The sequence below is a fragment of the Hyperolius riggenbachi genome, chromosome 7 (assembly GCF_040937935.1).
Source record: "Hyperolius riggenbachi isolate aHypRig1 chromosome 7, aHypRig1.pri, whole genome shotgun sequence".
Lineage (NCBI taxonomy): Eukaryota > Metazoa > Chordata > Amphibia > Anura > Hyperoliidae > Hyperolius > Hyperolius riggenbachi.
Genome location: NC_090652.1, coordinates 126,707,730 through 126,731,546, shown reverse-complemented (window position 1 = coordinate 126,731,546; position 23,817 = coordinate 126,707,730). Strand labels below are relative to the sequence as shown.

Here is a 23,817-nt window from a genome sequence, read left to right as displayed (position 1 = left end):
CGCTAGCGTTCAGCGTGAACGCTAGCGATTGCTAGTGGAAAAGGGCCCTACAGTTTTTTTATGATACTGGTCCTATAATGCTAGCATACTATATGTGAATATGCAACTTGCTGTATTTCTTGCCACAATAACACAGAAGTCAGGGCAGCATGCTGGTAAGTGTGAAAGTAACACTAGATCTGTGTGCACACTCCTGGCTCAAGTGAAAAGAGAAACCATTGTGGGTCATGTGATTTAACAGTAGGAAATTCCATAGTTACTCAAACGTCAGCATGAAGAGATGTGCTTCAGTGGTTATTGAAATGATTAGTGAGAAAATGTTCATGCATAAATAAGGTGTTCATAGAGGCTCTTTGGGGACATCTTTGAAAATAGACCAGATTGGAAGCAAGAAATTATTTTATATTTTGGTAAGTCAGCTTCTTTTTTCTTTAACAAATATGACCTCACTTTAGAGCCCAGTTTCTCATCCTGATGATTGAGGACCCCCAGTGGTATTTTGACTTGTTCCATTGGGTACATTTGGACATAAAGCAAATATGGTGGATCGCCCACCCTAGCTCCCTGCTCCTCCAGAATCTTTTGGGTATCAATCTCATCCCCGCTACAGTACTGTGCTCCTACCAGCCCACCTGCAACCCAACCAACCCAACTTACCGACAAGTGCTTAGGTTGTTAATTTCACCTGGATTGGACATGAAGAGATTAGAACAGTATTGACTAGGACAAATTGTAGTGGAGATCATGTAATAAAGCCCTACTAAAGGCATAAAGGTTTTCCTGGATCTGTGATCCACTCAACTGCAGAGCTTTTTATGTCTATGTAAAACTGAATCAATTATCTGGTGTCAAATAAATCATGTCTTGAGTCCTGACATTAGCTGTTTCTTACACCACAGATGCACAATGTTATAGAGTGTAATCTTATCTGATACATAGTCTGCCCCTCCCCCTTTTTAGTCTGAACAAAAGGATGATGCAGTCCAAGGGCATCAGCCCTACCTACAGAGCCTTATTAAAGAGAACCTGAGGCGTTGCGAAGCTTAAAATGAAGAGTTACAACATTTAAAATGTAAAAACATACCTAAGGAGAGGGACATTTGTAAGGGGCAAATTGCACTCCGATGCTAACTGCTCTCCATGGCCTCCATAACAATTGGGTCCACCTTCAGCTGTCCCTTATGGGTCGCATCTGTGATGTAAAAATGACGCTACTGCCTAAACTCCTGAACCTACTCAGGGCTTTGCCGATAGGAATTATTCAGAGTGATATCAGGAAACTCCAATACCACATAACTAAATTTATATGTAAACACAGATCCCCACAGATCAAATATCAGTACTTGTCCAGAAGCACGCTGCAGGGGGGTTTGGGGCCCCTAATTTGATGCACTACTACAGGGCTTCTAGGTTAGGACAAACTATATATTGGGCTAGGCCTGTGGGTAGGTCTTGATGGGTAGATTAATGCTAGGTACACACAATACAATTTTCTGGCAGGTAAATTTACCTGTCAGATCGATTTTATCCCTACATGTCCGATCTGAATTTTGATCGATTTTTCCGATCGATTTTCCAAACAATTTCCATACAAGCGAATGGAAATCGATAGGATCGATCAAAATTCAGATCGGACATGTTGGAAAAAATCATTGGTAAATATGCCAGAAAATTGTATCGTGTATACATAAGAGGCCTCTCTGATCCAACCCATTGTTTTATTTCTTAGAACAGCTAAAAGTCTTGGTCTAGACAAGGCTAGCTCTTAATTGAACTCTGTATTTGGTAATAGCAATTTTTCCCTTGGGCTTGCTTTAATGACATGGGACTAATGGATCAATAGAGGAATTAATTAATTACATACATAATGTAATGGTTGAAGGTCAGTTGATGACATGACCGGAGCTAATGGACAAATACTCCCTACCTAACTGCAAACTTTATAGATATCTGCAAATCAGAGGGTATGTCATCTCAGTAATTAATGCAGGCCTCAGAATGGAATCCTCTGAGATTGGAAAGGAATTTTTGAGCAGGTCTATAAAAAAGGTCTCATCTGAGATATGTACTCGCTAGTGTGTTACCAGACACTAGAGGACTATACCTCTGAGGCTCTGCCATGTGCAAGTGGCAAGAAAGACTACATTTTTCCAATGACAAAAAAGGATGGGAGTCAATATTTAGTAGCATGGATAGATCTTCTATTAATACCATCTTAAATAAACGGTTCTGTAAGATCCTCTATGACTGGTACCACACGCCCGCTAAACTACATCAATGGGACTTGGTATCATCTGATGCTTGTTTTAGAGGGTGTGGACAGGGTACAGACCAGTTACACTGCTGGTGAAATGGTTCAGCTGTAAGGTCATTTTGGCAGGTGTATTTTCAACTAATCTCTGAGGTTCTGGAGACTCCTGTTCAGGCCGACCCCTGGATTTGCTCCAAGACAGGTAAAAAAAGCGCAGATCATTTGGGCACTGCCTAATATAGAGGCACTCAGTGAGTAATGTGGTGGCTGGCAAAAGATAGATCCCAAATTACAATAAAAACAGTGCAATTCAGCCTCCAGCAATAGCTGGAAGCCGAATTGCGACTTTCCCTCACTGTGCACGTCGACTCCTTGAAAGGGGGAATAGTAGGCGCCCAAATATCCTTGAGCCCTTTTTACATGCATGCAGATTGCCCTGTTCCATAGCTACAAACCACACCTCTCCAAACACTTAATGCTTGAATAGCCCACATTTGCAATGCTGCCAAGTCACTATTGGCCCAAACTTAGAAAGGCTCCCCTCCCTCTAGAACCGCCTTAATTCTTACATTTAAGAAAATCAATGCCCTAGAACACATTGCCTCCTTAACCACTTAAGTACCAGTGGTCTCTGCCCCCTTAAGGACCAGATACCGCTGGTACAATACCGACGGAATCCCAAGGAATGGTCGTGCATACCCGCCGCAACCGCCATCACCGACGCACGCCGGATCCTCCTGTCATAGACTCTGCCGTCTCTATGATGGCAGAGTCATGTGAGCCAGTAAGGAGCCAATGAAAGCGGCTTACATTGATAGACACGGCCAGGAGCCAATGAAACCGGCTCCTGATCGGCTCACATGGCTCTGCCATCATAGAGTCAGGCAGAGAAGGTGAGCTGCGGCGAGAGACGTGGGGTTTGAGCGGCGCGATCAGTGGGGAGCGATGGAAACGGTGGATGCCTGCCAGCCAGGAGCCGACCAAAATAGGGCGTAGATTTCAACCACAGCGGTCCTTATGTAGTTAATATTTAATAGACACAATAGCTTCCTTAGTGTGTGGAGCCAGTGGTTGTCCTGGCCCTAAGATGAACATATATAATCTGATGGATTTATTGATATAGATTGCACCTGATTGCTGCTGCAATTTAAATTTTTTTAAATTCATTTTATTGTTTTCTTTTTATTATTAAAAATGCTATTTTTTATATTTATCCCTCCCCTTCCCTCCCTTCAACATCCAATAACTGCAATCACCTCTCTTAGGGATCAGCCTATAAAAGGGATCGCTTTGTGAGCCCCTCCAGGGGACAACCACGGGACAGGGCTGTCCCCAGTACAGCGCTGCGCTAGATTGCAGCGTTGTACAAATACAAAATGGCTGTTTACTGTTTCTAATCGCGGCTGGCAGGCTGATGTTTATTGGTGGGCGCTCGCGATAGTGCGAGCTCCGTGCAAATCTCGTACATTGCGAGATGACGCCATATGGCGTCCAGGAGGAATAAGGGAGCCACTCTGCGGCCACCATCCTGCGTTAGGCAGTTGCAGAGTAGTTAATATGGGGTCCTATTTCTGAGTTGTGCTCTACTTACCTCAGACCATTTCTCCAAGCTGAAGGTGTAGATATGGAATGTGGTCCTTGTAGTTTCACCCATCTATTATTATTATTTTATTTACTATTTATATAGAGCCGACATCTTATGCAGCGCTGTACAGAGTATATTGTCTTGTCACTAACTGTCCCTCAGAGGAGCTCCCAATCTAGTCCCTACCATTGTATTGTAGTCTATGGCCAATTTTTAGGGGGAAACCAATTAACTTATTTGTATGTTTTTGGGATGCGGAAGAAAACCGGAGTGCCCCGAGGAAACCCACGCAGACACGGGGAGTACATACAAACTCCTTGCAGATGTTGACTTGGCTGGGATTCACTGTAATCGGATGCTGCTGGGTCTTGTAGTCTCTCCATCTGGAGGGCAGTGCCTGTAGGAGTGGCCCTGTAATGTGTAAGGTTGTGACATGTGACATATAGAGCTTGGTAATGGGGTCAGGCTCAGTGGCGTACCATATGGTGATGGATGCTGCCAGGTAATGCACATCTCTAGTAATGCCACCCAGCCCATGGGACTGCACAGGCCACAAGACCTCGCTCCCCGACCCCAAAACATAACATTACGACAATAAATTCATACTATAAATACTTAACCACTAAGGACACAATAAATACACCAAGTTTGGAATAAAAATTGGCCGTGGCCCTTTATTGAAGTTTAAATAAATATTTGGGTTTATTTAATTATTTAAAAAACATTAACAATAAAATGTATTTAATCAAATTATAACAATAATAAATATCAGCTCTAAACTTAATGTCCACCTAACAAATGGGGACATTACCCAATGAAACTAGATCCGCTAACACAGCGATATATACTCCAATAAAGTATATACCTCCATGGGAGGGTGGGCAAGATGCTGGTGAGTTCAACAAACTGACTGACACCACTCAGTCACCTCAACATGTATACTGATGAGAGCAGCCATCTCATTGGAGTTCCCAAAAGCCTGCTCTTTTCAACAGACTATCAGAGTCAGGTAGAAACTCCACACAGATCGAATCACATCTTGACAGCTGCCAATCTGCTCAGCAACAGCTCTTCACCTGTGAAAAAAAAAAGACAAGCAGAAACCACACAGCAGAAACTCCTCTAATCGTGCAAACTTCATAATTATTGAGCCCATACTTCACTGTATTAGTATATAAATTAAAATATATAAATAAAACAACAAAGTGAGAACCAGGGGGTGGATATCGCAAGGAGGCCAGGGCAGTCCCATGCGACCGGCACGCTATGGGCCTGCTGGTCAGGACATTGTCTTTCCACTCTCCTGTGCTCACTGAAATTATGAGCACCTCTTTACTGTACTCTATGCTGCCAATTCTGTGTTTACTTTTCCTCTCACAATCCAGCTTTCTCTCTTCCTCTCTTCCTTAATGTGGGCACTGGGTGCTGGAACAAGTAAACACTTGTCCTAAATGGTGAAGTAGAAGATGGCTACAATAGCAGGCAGTACAGCTGTGAAGTTTGGTCTTCAGTATATAACCAGCGATGGTGCTTTGCATAACTGGCACCTGTCACACACTTCACAACCCATGGTTCATGTATTTACAACAGGTTTTCAATTTTAAAAACTGTGATTGTATTTAAAAGTTCTATTATGGTATTTGATATATACCTACCGATATGGTAAGATAGTTATTGTGGAGTAGCATCCTCCCTTCTGGCGTCTGTGGGGATGATGGGATAGGGAAGGAGTTTAGAGGAAACATAGACTGCTGTTCAGACAAGCAGAATATGACATTAGTACATGAAGTAAGCAGTCAGGTAACAGAAAATGAAAAATGCAAAAATGTATCTGCAATGTAGAAAATGTTGTGCTGTGCAGAAATGTTCCATCCAATATGTACTGTATGTATTAAAGAGCACAACGGCAAGCTAGGGCTGTAAGTAACCTTTTAAGGTTTGAGTCATTTTTTTGTATTTTCAAGATGACAGATTAAACAGTTACATAGAAATGGAAATGTACCGAGTAATAATTTACCAGAAAAAGGCTGACTTGGTAGTAACAGGAAGCTTGGAATTGCAGTTGTTGCTTTTTCCTGCAACACCAAAAAACATCCTCTTTTAGAAAAAGACAGGTCAAGTAGAAGATGCTGTTGGTCTCATATGTGAGAAATTTTTCTGTGTTGTGTAACTTACAAGTACTGTAACTACACTATTTTTCAAAGGAATATTCCATGATCATTTCAAGACTAGTAGTTCTAATGATGTTGAGAGATAACATCAGTTGGCCAAGTCACTGCGCAAGGTCTTTTATAGACAATCTGTGTTCTTTCAAGCTGATTTGTGCTCCATTCTGTTCAGTGCAGGACACACTGAATTGAATGCGTGCTGACTGTATTGTGGACTGAATACTAAAGGCAGAATTTGTCATCTAATGCAAGCCAGTACGGTTCTGTAGCTCATTGTGAGTTGTACTGTGCAAAGCCGGTTCTGTTTTTTCTTTTCAATCTCTTTCCATATAGAGTTGTGCTCATAAGTTTACATACCCTGGCAGAATTTACGATTTCTTGACCACTTTTCAGTGAATATGAATGATAACACAAAAACTTTTCTTTCACTCATGGTTAGTGGTTGGCTGAAGCCATTTATTGTCAAACAATTGTGATTAGGCTTGGTTCACACATAAATCTGTACATTTCCGGTCCAGTACTGTCCTGTCAGTTATGCATACAGTTTCTATCAGTTTTACCTGACTGGACTGGAACTGTACACCTTTCATGTGTGAACACACCCATAGAAACACATACAAGCAGTCTAATGCAACTGTGTTGGGTAGTTCATACTTCCCACCTTGCAGTACACTTCACCGGAAGTCCTTAATCTAACTCTAGCGCAAAACTACATTACCGTGTGGGATCCGCAACGAGCTGCGGCAATTTGCGTCAGCCCGGAAGTCATGTTAGTCTATGGCTACACGGGTTTTTTTAAGAAGTCACGGCACGCATGAGCGGAAGTGTATTTTCACAATATGCGTCCGTGCAGTTTCGCATACCCCGAAGCAGGACGTGACCACAAGTGCGTCACTTCCTGAAGTTCCTGCTTGGCTGGTGGCCATACAGGGAACAACATGTAATAACGCACTATTCCCTGAAGGCCTGTTTCTGACAGTGTGGTGTGGCAGGCATGATGCACCACATCGCTGCCGCCAGTATTCAGTGTGAAACCGGCCTTACTCTTTTTAAATCATAATTACTACACAAACTACCCAAATGACCCTGATTAAAAGTTTTTGTGTTCTCATTCATAGGGCTTGATTCACAAAGTCATCCTAACTGTTAGCACGCTTGTGAAAAGTCCATTATCAGGCCTAAACTGAGTTTAGGCGTGATAAAATAAACTTGCGCGCAAAGTTTTGCGCGTAAAGTTTACACGCGCAATGCCATTAAACCCTATGCGACGTTTCGTGCGCACCGCACTTTGCGCGCGAGGTTTTCCCTCAAAGCGGTGCTAACGTACTTAGTGCAATGCTTGTCATGCCCAAAAGTCTTTAGGCGTGCTAACTAGGTTAGCACCGCTTTGTGAATCAAGCCCATATTATCTAAAAATGGTTAAGAAATCCTAAATTCTGCCAGGGTGTGTAAACTTATGAGTACAACTGTAAATAGAAAGTTAAGCCATACATTTCTGTTGACAATCTCTTTATATTTTTATGAACATGGATCTCAGTGAAGGCTTTGTTGGCTCTGTATATTTGTAACAAAAGCAGGAAATGACATGGGAGGATGTTTTTGTAGGTACCATATGTTCTCCTGGCCAGTTCAAGAGAGTTTGATACCCCCTGCCTCTTCATTAGAGGTAAAGGCCCAAAACATATTAGCTGATTAAAACCTTCCTGGCGGTAAGCCCGAGCTGAGCTCGGGCTATGCCGCGCAGGAAGATATCTCAGCCCGTGGTGGAGCGATTTGCTCCATTTAAAATGCTGTACGCGCAGCTAGCACTTTGCTAGCCGCGCGTACAGCTTGATTGCCGCCGCTCTGCGGCGATCGCCCGTACGCAGCGGCGCAAGAGGGCCCCCCCGCCAGAGCCCTGCGCTGCCCGGACCAATGAGTTCCGGGCAGCGCTATGGGCTGGATCGGAGGTGTCTGACGTCAGGACATCGGCTGACGTCCATGACGTCATTCCGATCGTCGCCATGGCGACAGGAGAAGCCAAACAGGGGAGCGCGTTATATACGCGTTCCCCTGTTTGCTATTGATGCCGGCGACGATCGCACTAGAGGGACACATGCGCCCTCTAGTGGTGTCTCATGTAGCTACCACTCTGGTAGCTTTACATGAAACACAATTTAAAAAAAAAAAAAAAAGGATTTTTGCCAATTTGGCAAAAAAAATTAACCGCCAGGAGGGTTAAAATTCGTAATAATAGCCCTATTGTGTTAAAGCTGCAGGTTTCCACCAGTGCTGTTTGGGATGGTGGACGATTGGTGCGCACATGCGCAATGCAGCTTAACATTAGTCTGTGGCAGCTAGGATAGCCAGCAGGGATGTAGTTCTATCTCTGGGCAAATTTTCAGGAGCTGGGGAGGAGACCTGGCCACACACCACTACACTATAGAAAATTACTATATTAGCAGGTAAGACAGGCAAGGAATAGCAATACTCACACTAGCCATGCTGACTCATTTTGGAGTAAAGATAGATAGGTATATTATATACAGGTATATTGCATTATTGCTTGGGGTCCCATTTTAATACTTTTTAAATATTACACTAACCCTTCAAAGCATATCTAAACTATAATACCAACCTGAAGTGGGGAGGGGGAAAGTAAAATACCTCAGTAGCTGGAAGCCTCTAGAAGGCGATGTTTGTACTGTTCCAGCACAGAGTTCCTCCTCAACTTCTGGCTGCTGCAATCACTTCTTTCCAGTACACTGTATTAAAGGACACCTGCAGTGACTGGAGGGGCAGCTCCTCCCCCATCTGCCGAGTAGCACAGTGGAGCAGTTTAATATTTACCTGCTCCAGTGCTGCTTTGGCAGAAAGGGATCAAGATGATATGTGGCCTAAGGCAAGATGCTAGCCTTCACTTCCCCATAGTCTTTTTGGTAAGCTGAGGTGGCGGGAGGAGAGGGTGCTTTACTAGCCACATGCAGGGTTTGGATCCCAAGAGGGAGCCTCATGGGTTTTTGCTGCACCCCACCTCAGACTGACAGTATTTCAACCAGTAAAACTGTCACCAGTGTGCTCCTCTGGATGGGAAGGCAGTGTGCTGTGGCTCCTTTACTGTTTACCATTATGCACATTTGAAGCTCTGGATTGCCACATAAACTGGCAAGGAGGGCCACATCTGGCCCGGCGGGCCTTGTGTTTGACACCTGTGCCTTAGTAGTAGGAAGAGAGTAAGGTCTGCACCTGCCCAGTAGAATGAAGCTGCTCATACATGGCTTTTTTCCTTTGTGCTATATTTTGCTGGACATGCGTGGATGTCACTCACACATGCAGGGTTAGAATGCATTCCTTTAGATGGCGATCTGTATTGTCTTTTTTGTTGGATAAATAGTTTGGTGTTGAGTAACCTCCCAAACTAGACACCCCCTCCCCCCTCAAGAAATCCTGTGTATTTTTATTTTTTTTCAGTAACATGCTGCATCTCTAGAGACCAACAAATGAGTCCCCTGTAGGCATATTATGTGTGTGGCATCTTACTTCAGACAATTAAAGATGAGGGCTCTTTTCCCACTGGCATTCAGACCACACACATTCCGTTTGATTACAGAACACCTTCCCGAAGTATGTTTTTTATGTGGGAATCTCAGAGTTCCAGAAACCCCCAGAGGAAATATTAAGAAACAATTCTGAGAGCCACTGAGAAGTGCTGTAGGTTTGAAAAATATATTTTTGAAAGAGACTCACGAAATTGGGTCACCTACATAGGCATCTATCGTACAGGCTGGTGGAGAGATTTTATCCATCACCACTTGGGTGGTAGGCCTTATAGGGCATTCTTGCAGCTCATGCTCACATATAACTATTAACGATTTGGATGGTGGCTGCTGGCCAGATTTCACAAAAAAGTAAATCACATATAACAATCAAGGTTCAAAGGAGATGCCCCAGGGTGCTAAAGATTTCAAATATAAAAAAGGAATGCAGGTACCAGTGTACTTATCTCATAAGTAATTATGTCAGCCTTATTGGAAAAGTCCATCCTCTCCCTTGGCCTAACATCCCACCCACCTCCTTATGTGTCCTTCTCCCTCACACCTTAGATTGTAAGCCTGTTTGACAGGGCCCTCCTTCCTGTGTGCTCTTCTCTGTCACCGTATGGACTTAGTGACTCAACTGCTATACGTAGCCCACATTGTTTACATCACTAGTTTGTGTACCATTGTTGAGTGCTGTAATGTCCCAGTGTAATATTGTTTAAGGCTGTAATGTCTCCCCATCTATTGTACAGCACTGTGTAATATGTTTGCATCTATAAATAAGATTTAATATGAATAAAAAACACAATTTACTAAGCACCAACATAATGCGTTTTTATGGGACTAGCCTCAGCGCAACAAAGCTGTTACTGGAGCCCTGTGGGTTAGTTATGAGAAAAGCATTGTATTGGGGTTTAATAAATAGTGGTTGGCCAATAAGATGAATTTAATTACGTTGGAGGTCAGTACATTGGTAATTCCACGATTCCTGTAGGGCAGCTCATTTGATGTTTAACTGACTTTATGTAACGATAGGTGTCAGCAACCAGAGAGAGAATCTGATTCTTGGCGATCTGCAGTATCCCCAAGAATACAGATATACCTGATTAATGGGGATCTGCAGAATCGCCAATAATCAGATATGACTAACCTCTAGACACCTGAGAGTGTAAGTGTTTTGGTGCAACAGTAACCTTTGGACCACCGGGGTAGCAGGTGGTCAAATAAGTAGAGAAGACTCTACTGCAGTCAAGGACACCTGGAAAGGGAGTCCCTGACTGATAAGAAACAGTGTCCCCTCTGTAGAGCCGGGGACCCCTGCGGAAAGGCTGGACACCCTGCGGGGGGGTGACAGCCAGAAGGTCAGGCAGGCCGGGTCGGCAACAGAGAATCAGATATGCAAGGTACCAAATCAGAGATCAGAAGAATAGTCAGGAACGCTATAGGTCATAACAGATAACAGAACAAGGCCTAGTCTGAGGTGTGAGGTCCGTGATCTCAACACCCTGGAACTATGCTAGAGAATAACACAGATTATATACAGTATTCCTAGTCTGAGGTGTGAGGGCCGTGATCTCAACACCCTAGAACTATGCTAGAGAATAACACAGATGATATACAGTATTCCTAGTCCGGGGTGTGAGGGCCGTGATCTCAACACCCTGGAACTATGCTAGAGAATAACACAGATTATATACAGTAACTGGCTAAGTGTGGATTCCCAGGTCCACCTGGTTCCACCACACTGAAGGATCTGACTAAGGTCTGAGTGCTAACACGTAAGCATTCGCAACGCCAGACAACCAGCAACTGAATAGCAGGAGATATATATAGTAAAAGCGCCCCACAGCGCCGCCCAGTTCTCATCAACCAATCACTGACTGAGCAGGAATCAGCTGACCGCCCTGATCAGCTGATCTTCCTCCTATTGGTATAAAGACCTTGTCTTGCAGCATGCGCGCGCGTAGCTCTCCATCTGTGTGTACTACTAGTTCCAGACAGCCCAGACACATGTTGCTGCAGGGAAACCACCGCACTGGATGCGGAATCCGCCGCCTTACCGTCAGAACACGCGGCGGCCCCCACGCCATCCTTCCCATGTGCACCATTAGTTCCAGACAACCCAGACGCATGCCGGCGCGGACAAACCGCCGCGTCAGATGCGGAATCAGCCGCCTTACTGTCAGAACACGCGGCGGCTTTTCCGATATTCATCACACTTTAAAATTGTTTTACAAGTTTGTAACATAGACGAGGAACTATGTAAACTCTGTTTTTGATATTACAATGCAAAATATCTAATATATCCTCAAATCACAACCACTGATAGCAGGCACACTGATGGCTCATACCCTTGATATATTCGGTAAGTATTGAGGACGTGGTGGCGTTTCTCCCTGGCCCTCCCTGCTTGTTCCCTTGGTGGGAAACCCAAGGCTGGTTGGGGGGATAACGGAAGGTGGGCCCCCATGGCGGAAGGAGATACGGGATATGAAGGCCATGCACTTAGTGGAGAGGGGAGAGTGGATCTCTCAACAACAAATTGAGTTGCAGCTGGGAATTTCTTGGCTGGATGAATGGAGCCTGATTCAGTCCAGGCATTACCTACAATCCCTGGGGAAAAGGAGAGATCTCTCAAGAGATCTTTCACCTTTTGAGGAGCTTTGTAGAGCACAGGGGAACTCTAGAGGCTTCCTTTCCAGAATTTACGCCATTTTGAATGATGAGATGAACCCGGCAGATCACTTAAGGATTAAATGGGAGAGGGATCTAGAAGGGACTTTTACAGATGAACAGTGGAGAAAGGTTCTATTGTTCGCCCATAGATCTTCAATGGCGTCAAAAACCCAGGAATCTAATTATAAGTTTCTCACAAGGTGGTATATGACACCTGATAGGTTAAATAAGATGTTCCCAAGGGTTTCACCCATGTGCTGGTGGTGCAATAGGGCAAAGGGCACGAGCCTCCACATATTCTGGGAGTGGGAGGAATTAAAGGATTTCTGGAAGAAACTTAGGGATTACATGGGTTGGATAGTGGGAGGGGACTTCCCTGATGACCCTGCTTTCTGTCTACTCCATGTTAACCCATGGAGCATCAAGAGGTACAAAAATATGCTCCAGAGACACTTGCTTAATGCAACTAAGATACTAATTACCAGAAGATGGAAAGCACCTGAACCCCCCAAAATAGGGGAATGGATTCGGGAGGTAGAGGAGGTTATGAAGATGGAGGATCTCTCTCTCATGAGGCATGGTCAATCAGAGAAGTTTTGAAGGGTGTGGGCACAATGGATAGAATTCAAAAATACGGAAAGTTATATACAAGCTTTGATGGAGTAGGCTCCTCCCCTGATATTTGGTGACATGTTGTATGCTTTCCTTTCTGGACCGGCCTGGGCCCCCCAGTGGGGGGGGGGGGGGAGGGAGAGGAGAGGGGAGGTTTTGTTTAATTTCGCTGTCGTTTTGTTTGTTTTTTGTTTTGTTAAAAAGGAGAAGACCTCCTTTTCTTTTTTTTCTTTTTTTTTTTGCTTTGCTTCTGTGTGGTTGTTGTAAGGGGAAAGAAGGAGATGACGAGAGTGGGTATATATGAATGGGAAGAGTGATTGGTATGTTAACAGAGGCTGGAATTGGGGTGATCCCTCATAGTAATCTGAGGAGAAAGGAGGGATCCCTAAAGGGAGTAGTTTTCACGGCAAGATTGGAATGGAATGGAATAGAATAGAATTGAGGAGTTGAAGTAATGCTAGAGAGGATCTTGAGAATGGGGAGAGATATGGTATTGGTATAAACCACACCTTAGGTGTAGGAATGAGGGGTATAAATAAGTTGCTCTTTTTTAAACAAATTGGAATCTATACCTGCCGTGATAAGTAAAATTATTTATTGAATGTTAAATAATATGTATAAATGTAATAGTACAAACTATGAGATAGAGTAAAGGAGGAGTGAGACCTGATTGAATACAAATCAGTCTTATTCAAAAATACAAAACTTTATTCAAACATATGCTCATTATTAAAAACTGCAGGATAAAAATCCCACCATATAGCCCATCCCCCACCCCATCCATGCACATACCCGCCCAGGCGTCCCCTGTACTCTCTCCCTCCTGAACAGAGATATATCTCTGGATCGTGTGCACACGTATTGATGGCTGCGCAGCCCTGCAAAAATAGATCAAAACCTTGTTATGAAAAAATGCTGCCGAATCCCTCACAAGTAAAGACTTATGGATATCATAGGAAGTTCATTTGAAAAATGGATTCCAGAGCATTCATCCAGTACATAATGATTCCTTCATGTCATATAGCCTCCTATATTGTGCATACGATCTTCCAATAAAATAAATGGAGTACTCAGCGTCCCATCAGGCTAACAGGTCACCTCAGTATAGTATATTGATATGGCAGATTGCAGTCCTGTATTATAGCATAGCATAGCACATGCAGTGTGATTCCTAGGGAACTTTTGGCAAACAGGCACATCAAATAGCAGCATGTGTCAGGTTGAAGCAGCAGCAAGGCACATCCAGTGCTAGCCAATTCACAATGCAAAGCAAGCAGACAAGGTGCATGGCAATATTAACAATGTCTCTGTACAGGCCGCATGTGCATGTGCAGTTGAGGTGCCCTCAGGGCTCTTACTGTATCCAACGGTCTGTTGTTGGTCTGCTGTGATAAAGCCTGGAAAGACTGGCCGAGTCTCTGAGGATGGAGGTATAGAGAGAGGGATGCAGCACCTGGTTTAGGCAGCATGGAGGCGTGGAGGGGAAGACCTCATGGTGGAGGACGGCGTCCTCGATCGATTTCGCCGGACTCTGCCGGCTTCTTCAGGAGGCGTGTCTCTCTGTGGACCACGCTGCGCCTATGTGCAGGCCGCCGTCCAATCCGACCGCATGTACGGCGCCCCCCGCCCCCACACCAGGGCAAATGCGAGCGGAGGGGCGGAGCGGGCAGACACGACGGGCGCGCCCAATAGCACACCCGGCGCGTCCGCCAAGCCCCGCCCCCCCGCACGCAGGCCCCGGGGAAGGGGCGGGAGACGCCAGAGCAGCCGGATCAGACGGCGGCAGCACAAGCAGACACAAGCGCTCCACATCCCATCCCAAAACAACATCACAAGAACAAAGTAACTATACAGTAGTAATCATTATTCGTAATTAGAAACCGCCTACCATATATATATGTGGCTTTACAAAACCACGAATTTAAATAGATAATTTAAATCACAGTACATATAATTCCGCTCACTCTTACATTTTGACTACCCCCACCATAAAAAAGGAAGAGATGTGCATGCCTGCACATCCCTGTCCAGATGGGGATCAAGCCAATTATGGCATAAACACAAATCAAGAGATTTTTTTCCCTTCCCTAAACATCATGCGGAAAATTAGATGTGAGATGCCCCAGCAGGGAGCCCCCAAAGCCCCTCCCACTAGAAAAGCAACACAGACCCTTCAGGTGTAGGATGCTGCGCCAAAACTCCCTAAGGTGGCAGAAAGGGAACATAGCTTGTGTTTTCATTGAGGCCTGGTTCCTTAGTTGCCTCCAAATCAAATATCCACCTTGCTTCACGTTGTAGAAGCAAGCGATCCATGTTGCCACCTCTTGCAGAGTTATGAATTCTGTCCAGACCAACAAAACGCACATGTTGAAACCTGCCACCGTGAGCGGACTTGAAATGTTTCGCCACGGGAGTAAGGTTATTATAATTTGGACTTTTAATACTTGTGATATGTTGCGAGATGCGTGTACGAAATTCATTCTTGGTCTTTCCCACATAAAAGGCCCCGCAAGTGCAGAGCAACAAGTAAACCACAAGAGTAGTACTACAATTTACATAGTGTGGGAAACACCAATCCCGGCCATCCGGGAGGCGGACCGATCTGCCCACCTGAATGTAACGGCATATCGAACAACCACCACAAGTATATGTACCGGTCACCTTACAGTGCTTCTTGTTGGCCCGAGGATCGACAAAATGACTGTTAACCAAAAGATCCCGTAGGGACGGTGCCCTCCGGAATGAATAGAGGGGAGTTTGTGTTAACACTGTGCTCAATTTGGCATCATTAGTGAGGATGTGCCAATGCTTATCCAATATCCTCGAAACCTCTTTATGCTGTGCCGAGAATCTGGTACAGAACCTGATTGCTTCCGACCTCTCGCTGGTGGGACATCTACTTCTATCCAATAGGGCAGATCTATTACTAGCATTAGCTCTCTTATAAGCCTTGATAAGGGTCCTACTCTTATATCCTCTTTGTCTGAATCTCGATCTCAGCTGCAAGGCCTCCCTCTGAAAGGCATCATCCTCTGAACAGTTGCGTCAAACCTGCAAATACTGTCCAGTAGGGATACCATTAATGGTATGTTTTGGATGGAAACTTTCTGCTCTCAGAAGTGCATTTGTTGCCGTTTCTTTCCTATATAAGCTTGTAGAGACAAGGCCCGCAGCCGAGACCGAGATCAGAAGATCCAGAAATGGAACCTCAACATGACTCATGTGCATAGTAAACCTCAGATTCCAGATGTTTTTATTGATAATTGTAATAAATTGTAGCAATAATTCTTTGCCACCCGTCCAAAACAGCAAGATGTCGTCAATGTACCTGTGCCAGGCCAATGCGTGGCACAGGTACATTGCCAGGCCCTCATTGGAAAACAGCTCTCTCTCCCACGCCCCCAGGTACAGGTTGGCATACGACGGAGCACACGTGGTGCCCATCGCTGCCCCCTGCACCTGGAGGTAGTGGGTGTCCTCAAACAAAAAGATATTGTTTCTCAAAATAAAATCCAGAAGAGTCAACAGAAACATATTATGTGCAGTATTCTATATGCTCAACTCCCCCAAAAATATCCTAACAGCCTCCACACCCAAATCGTGTGGTATACTTGAATAGAGGGCCTCCACGTCCAGAGTCACAAGCAACACACCAGGAGGAAGCTGAAGATTTTCTAAAATCTGCAACAAGTATGATGAATCTCGAACGTATGATGGTAATGCACACACGTGCGGCTGAAGATGTCTATCTATATATGCGCTTGCCCGTTCAGTAAGGGATCCCCTACCCGATACTATCGGGCGCCCCGGGGGTTTTTTGAGGTCTTTGTGAACTTTGGGAAGTGAATAGAATGTTGGCAAAACCGGATTAAGTACTTTCAAAAACGTCACTATATCCAAATCAATTACCGTGCGGGAAAAAGCGTCATCAATTATTGCAAATAGCTCCCCCTGGCAGCGTGCAGCTCTGGACGGAGAGACCCTCACATAACAATCCTGGTTCTTCAAGATATCCAGGCACATCTCTCTGTAACGCTCGGCCCTCATCAGCACAATGTTTCCCCCTTTATCTGAGGGTTTAATGACCCATTTTTTGTTTAACATTAGCTCTGTAAGTGTGTTGCGTTCAGACAAATCCAGATTGTCACCATCTGTCTTATGTCCTCTTAGTTTGGAAATGTCCCTTTCTACCACCTCCATAAAAGTTTTCAAATTAGGGAAAAGAGAAAAAGGTGGAAATTTTTTTGAAGTGTTCCGTAGTCCCACCTCCTCTAGGGTAGGGACAAAATAAGATGCATATACATTTGTATGGTCAATTTGAGAACAAGCCTCAGTATCTCCTTGTAACTCTTTTAAAGCTTGGATGATAGCAAGATCCTCGTCTGACCACGGCTTCTCTAAAATGCTTGAGGGGATTTTTTTAGGTTTATCACCGTAGAGGGCCTGTAATAAAATACGTCGTCCAAACAAATGCAGATCCACTATTGTATCAAACACATTTATATTGTATGTGGGACAAAACCCCAAACCCTTCGACAGTAATGACAGGTATTCCTGAGGGATCTCCTCATCTGTCAAGTTGATAACTTCTAGATCTGCATTTGAGGCTTTGGCTCCTCTACTGTTGGTTTCTGTCACCTTCCCACCTTCTGCCCGGTGGCTAAAAAAGCCGAGGCCGAAGATGAGGAAGGTAACCCACCATCTGAATCCTCCTGACATGACGACTCCGTATCCTTACTTGTGTTGTCCTGTTCTTTACTCTTTTTACTCCCTGTTTTACTAGGGTTCTGCCCAGCTTGTTTCTGTCTTAAATTATATTGCTTTGGATTATCCTTCCCAGAGGCAGAGCTATCCGAGGCGGGAATGCTGCTGCCTATGGAGGAGTCTGATTCATCTGCAGCCCGAGGCTGTTTTGGAGGGTCTTTCCTCGGAGATTTGGGTTTAATTGGGGGCCGCCTCCTCGGATTGTTCCACCTATATGCGGAACCAATTTTATATGCCGTTCTATCACGTAGGACCTTTTGGTCCCTATGTATGACCAAATTTTTGTTAAATTGAGTGATATGTTTATCTAATTCTTCACTACGGGTTTTGTATAATGGATCTCTCTCAAAAGGTTTTAAAGAGTCGGAAACTCTCTGAATTTCCTCCTCAATTGTTTTTAAATCCTCTGTATCCAATTCATTCATCAAAGTCAGGCAGATTTTTGCACAGCACTCAAAGTTCCTCTCCCATCGTTTTTTGAAATCTTCCGTCAGATTCCGACGATGGGGGAAGATCTGAAACCGTAGCCAAAGAGGAGCAAACTGATCATCCAAGTATATCTTATTGTATTTCAAATTCCACCAAAGTTTGGATTTCCTTTCATATAATTTAGTTAGCTTTCTAAAGCCACCATTAGTTAATTGCTGTGCATCCCTAACCCCCTGTGTCTGTGTGCAATCCTTCTCCACCCGGGCCAGAAGGCTATCCCACTGGAGCATCTCACCTCTCCGACTGTGAATGACACCCCTAGTGAAATCCCTGATGTATAAATGTGTAAGAGAAATTTTGGAAAAATAAAAATAAAGATTATATAAAAAAAAATCACAACCACTGATCATTTAACAGTGCTTTAGGGGGCTTACATAACATCACAGCAGGAGTCTGAAGCAAATGACAAAAGTGGCATTTGTATAGAATAATCAGTTATCTTGTTGCTGAAGAAGAAGAAACTAAATTGCCTTAGTGCAGCAATGTGAAATGCAGAAGATCTACAGTAACATAACTATACATCACAACAGTAGACCATGTAAAACTGAATCCCTACTTTAGAGAGTGTATGTAATAGTTGGATCATTTTTATGCACGTAGCTCAGCCAGACATAGCCACAGAAGTGATTAACACAGACTTATTTGTGTAAAAGTTTAGAAGCTTGAGATGTGCATTTTAGTTGGCTACTATGGTATTTCTGTTACTCAATCCGCTCTTCGGGTGGATTAGATTTGTCCTTTTAATGTGTTTAATCCAGCTTTGCACATCTAAAGGAGAAGTAAACATCAAACTCTTATACCAACAGTTTCACTGGCAAAAATAAAGTGAGATAAATGTCCAGTTCACAAAGTTGTCTTTTAACTTGCATATTCTGTGTCTAGCGCTTTGGCTTTGTAAATCTGGGGAGAATTGTGGTATATTTTATCTCCATTGTACGTCTGCACCAGAGCACATACTGTATAGAAACTCTCAGAATGTCAGCTCTCTCCTTGTACTTTGGCTACAATTACACATGTATAAGCTCCTTTGAGAGGAATTTAAAGGGAATCTTGTGGGCCCATTCAATATTGTACATCTTTGACAAACCAGCATTTATGAAAATAGACCTGATCCCGTTTTTAAGGGTCATTTTTTTCTACTTTCTCAAAGAAACCCGTCAACTTCAGGTGTTTAAACAGTTATTGTCTAAGTCCTCCATTTTATGCATTGATATAATTTTTAAACATCTGCAATTCATTCTGAAGGGCTTTGACTTTGTATTCTAGACTGCTGACTGTATCTTCAACTTCACTCAGTAATGTGTTTTTTGTAAGCTGCATATATCTTACTTTAAGAACTCATGTTTCACAGAGTCACTCTAGTTATTGAACAAGGTTGAGATGTTATTGTTTGCAGGATGTGATTGCATCAGAAGGGTCTCTCTCATTTTGGACAGCTTTGTTTTATTCTCCAAGGGCTCCTCAGGATGTGTTTTGTTTTGTTCTTTTTGCCTGATCTATCTGTAGAAGCACATTTTGAATCGCTATGTTTTCAGCATTTGCTTTATGTGAAGATCTCACAGTATCCTCATCCCTTTGAATGCCAGACAAATGCCAGTCTTTAGTTGGCAAATTTAGCAAGTTTGCTCATTGCTACCACTGCCCAACTTTTCCAATATCTGCAAGGAAAATATCACCACCTATAAGGGGCAGGGAGAGTTTATTAGCAGCACTATAGTATTACAGCAGTCTCTGAGGTTCATATCAATAATATCTGGTCAAGATGAACTGTTACATATATGACTTGCTGTGCAGTCAGGGCTCTGGGGCCAGAACTATAATGGGGTTTGTTTGCAGTGTACTTCCTGCACGGTAGACCGAACTCCATTTCCACAGAAAAAAATCTCTGTGATAAGTAGAGTGCATCCAGAAGATCTCCAGCCCCAAAAGGTGATAAGAGGATCTCTAGTTGTTGCTTGACTGCCATAGCTTCGAAAGTTAAATCTTGCCTCATTGTTTTCTGATATAGGACTTTAACCAAATGCATACAAAAAGTCTGCAGGCCTTTATTTTGCACATATGTTTGTGGTCTTCTGACAAATGTTACAGGCATAAAAGACAAATGGACAAACACACCCAAGTACGAAGGCACCCTTTCCAATTATCTTTCAGGATCACCCACATCTTCCCCAGCACCTGTTTTTTTCCAAGGTGCTGTGGAGGACATGGATGAGCCTGAAAAAGGATCAGAACCAGGGCTCCAGGGTTCGGTTACATGCACTAGTTGTGGAGTGGTGTGGCCAACATCAGTTGCAGGGGTGGGGTAAGCGAAAGCTCTTGTGCTGTAGCTCCACCCTCGCGTAATAACGAGCCCTAGCGTAATAATGACATTATGGGGCATTAGTTGCTCCTGGAGGCTTAAAGACTGTGATCCACATAGGGGGATGCCTTGCTGGACCCGATCCGGCAGCAGCTTCCCAGCAATGGACCAAAATGTTGGCGGGTCGGCTTTGGAGACAACGGGTGATGCTTTTGCTGATGGGGATGATCGGCAACAGCACCATCTAGCATCAGCCACATTTTCCTGTGGCAGACTATGTTTGACATAGGATAGAAAAGAGTTAACAAGGATGTCAGTTTCAGCTGCTTCCTTTAAAGTGGACCTGAACTCTTGCACAGGACAGAAGGAAAACATATAGAAACGCACACTGTATGTACTTAGAGAGTTTGGCCTGTCTAATTTCCCCTCATCTGTGACTAAGCAAAAGTTGTAATTTGATCCCTTAGCTGTGTCAACTGACTGGCATGGCAGAGAGCTCATTTTTAAAAACAGGATGTTAACAATATGTCTGCTTCCATGAAAGCAGGAAGTAGACAAACTACATTTATTGCAGGGTTTGTATCAGCTGTAACAAATAAATGTTTTTCTTTAAAGATTATTATGCTGTTGCTTATCTTTTAGAGCTGAGAACAAGTTTGTAGTTCAGGTCCGCTTTAAAGTGAAATTGAAGCGAGGAAAAAAAAAAAAGATGGGTGGCTCCATACTGCGTATGCGCAAGTGAGTAGTTGCTGGCACTGCCCATCTTAGGATAGCCAGCTGATAGAGCAGAGAGATCAAATTACAGTTGTGATTAGTCACAGGTGAGGGGGAATTAAAGAGGCTAAACTCTCTAAATATGTCATACGAGGTGTATTTCTCTTTGTTTTCCTTCTGTCCTGTGCAAGAGTTCAGGTTCACTCGAATGACAATTTGCTGCTCTTTATTCCTGAAATGGTTAACCATTGTTAAAGTTTCTGCCTACCCTCCCAATAATGGAGATGGACATCTTTGTTCGTTGTCTTTATTTATCTGTATCATCTGTCAGAAGACCAGGCACTTGACAAAGGGGGGCCTGCCTAAAACCTTGTGCTATTTGTGTGCTATGTAACCGCAAAAGTATGTGCAAAATAGAGTGAAAAATGAAAGAGTCGTGTTGATATTGTCTGCAATAGGACTCTAATTCTAAACAGTAATTTTTACCTATAAACCACTTGTAATGCAGCATTGCCTGGGGGTTATCCAATATTGGCTTTTTCGCCCTTGGCTCTGTTGCTTATATACAGAGATTATCTGGATTCTTTGAATATTTTATTAATATTGTGTACTGTATGGGATGAAATCCCCAAATCCATTGTAATTTTAGATTAAAGGACAGTATCTTTAAATTGTTGCACAACTAGCCTAAACAGTCTTTTATAAAGTGTTGCTGACACACTCAGTGTCTCTGAGATGCTCGTTTTATCATGTTGCTGACCTGTTAGCAATTAACCTACTAGTAATTATCAGGGTTTTTTCCCCCCTCAACTTTACATACAATTTCCAGTCTATTGTTGCCCTAAACCTAACTTTTTTTTAAACTTGTTGTTGGCATCAAATTGAAATCAAGCATATAGTTAGCACACTACCATAAAGGTGGGCACTAATGGTCCAATTTATAGCAAAACAGTCGTTTGAGCGATCAGAAATTCTGATCGAAATGGTTGTAAATACTCTCCGTTTATTGGCACAATCGATTACGAACAATTATAAAAAGTCGTCCGATTGCATTTTTGGTCAAAATTTTGATTTTCTTGTTGGTTGTGATAGATAGGAAGCAAAGATTGGTTTGTTGATGGTGTAGTGACCGATTTTTCTTCCGATCAGAATTATCTGATCGCTCGAACGATTTTTCGCTAGAAATTGGATCGTTAGTGAATTGGGGGGTATACTTTCTGAGTCAGCGTGTATGCTCAAGACTGGAGGGCTCGCTGTTCACCTGCTGACCCTGCCTGGCACGCCACTAGCTGACCCTAATAGGACTTAGGCGAGCAAGCATACAAGCTGATGCAGAAAGCAGAACAACCACCAAGAGCAACAAGACTATGTAGCTGGGTAATGGAAGAGGCTACACAGGTTGCCACATGAGTAATGAACAAGGGAACCTAGAGCAACTGCAGCTCTGGGCTTCCGATACCGCCACAAATAACACACAATGTTTGCGCAGTGCAAAGCCACACTGCCTATGATCTGAGTAACAAGACAAACAATGGACAGACAGACTGACTGAACTGCAGAGTGATTGCAAATGACAATGAGAATTATTGCGAATGCGCAACCGAATGCAAGCAGATAAGTCAGAACTGCCCGGTTCCACTGCAGCCGACAGAACATGCTACAGAAGAGATCCTGACACCACCTTAACAGTGCGTTACGTGGGCAGCGCTTATTGCGCAACGTCTGCTAACTTCTTACTCTACGTAACAGTAAAATTGCGGTGCTCTCCCTGCACACAGAAACCTTACAGTGCTTTTGTGCATATGAGCCTATACATATTATCTTATCATTCAGTTTTCATTTAAATTTAGGGTATAAAGTATTTGCAAATCATCACATTCCATTCCTAGTTATGGTTTATACAGCGCCCCAGCTTTTTGGGAAATAAAGATATAATCGAATTGTCAGATTTCTGTGAAGTGCAGCGAGTATTTACAGTATATGTCATCTCTTTTGCAAATCTAACAAAAAAGGTGGCACACTCCGCATTTAGGGTAGTTGGAAGGGTCCTGTGTGTGATTTCTTCATGCCTTTCTGCCCATCTGTGTATCCACAACTACTGGGGCTTGGCACACTTATTTTCACTTGGCATCCAGCTGTTTCTGGCATCTTGGCATTAATCAGTGTAATGTTTGCCAGGTAATGATCACATTCTTAGCATGCTCGCTGTTTATGCTGATACATTCATGGCTATTCAGAGTTCAGCTTTGTTGTAATCAAGACATATACTCCTTGTCATGACGGAATTGTATTTCCTCCTAATAGGTCGAAGGAGTCAAGCAGGAAAAGATGACTGAAGTTCGTCGGGACAGCACGAGCAGTTTACAGAGAAAGAAACCGCCATGGTTAAAATTAGAGATCCCAACTGTCCCTGTTACCACAACAGAGGAGCCTACCTTTGTTCAGGTATTGTATTACTCACAATATGACTGCACTCTGACTACTAAAGCCTTTCCACTTAGGCTAAAAGTGGCCTAAATTGTTCCTGTTTCCTCAAGCTAATAACAGGAGCAGATTCTTCTCACTGTGAGGCATGATCTGGGGCACTGAGTCTTGTTATAAATCTTCAAAAGCAAGAAGTTTTGATTATACCATTTATTGGGTAACTTACAGCAGGAGGATTAGCCATACTATGCCAGGGAAAAAACACACATATATAAGTAGATAAATACTTTATCTACTTACATAACACACGTATTGTA

At 43.5% G+C, this 23,817-nt stretch overlaps 1 protein-coding gene across 2 annotated transcripts in view; it reads left to right on the top strand.

Moving 5' to 3' along the window:
• Positions 1-23,817, top strand: part of RHBDF1 (rhomboid 5 homolog 1) — a 152,113-nt gene that overhangs the window by 50,431 nt on the left and 77,865 nt on the right. For both annotated transcript variants that reach the window (XM_068244624.1, XM_068244623.1), the window contains exon 2: positions 23,381-23,521. In XM_068244624.1, coding sequence (XP_068100725.1) covers positions 23,405-23,521 — 117 coding nt within the window. In that variant the 5' untranslated portion in view covers positions 23,381-23,404. The remainder of the gene's footprint in view (positions 1-23,380; positions 23,522-23,817) is intronic.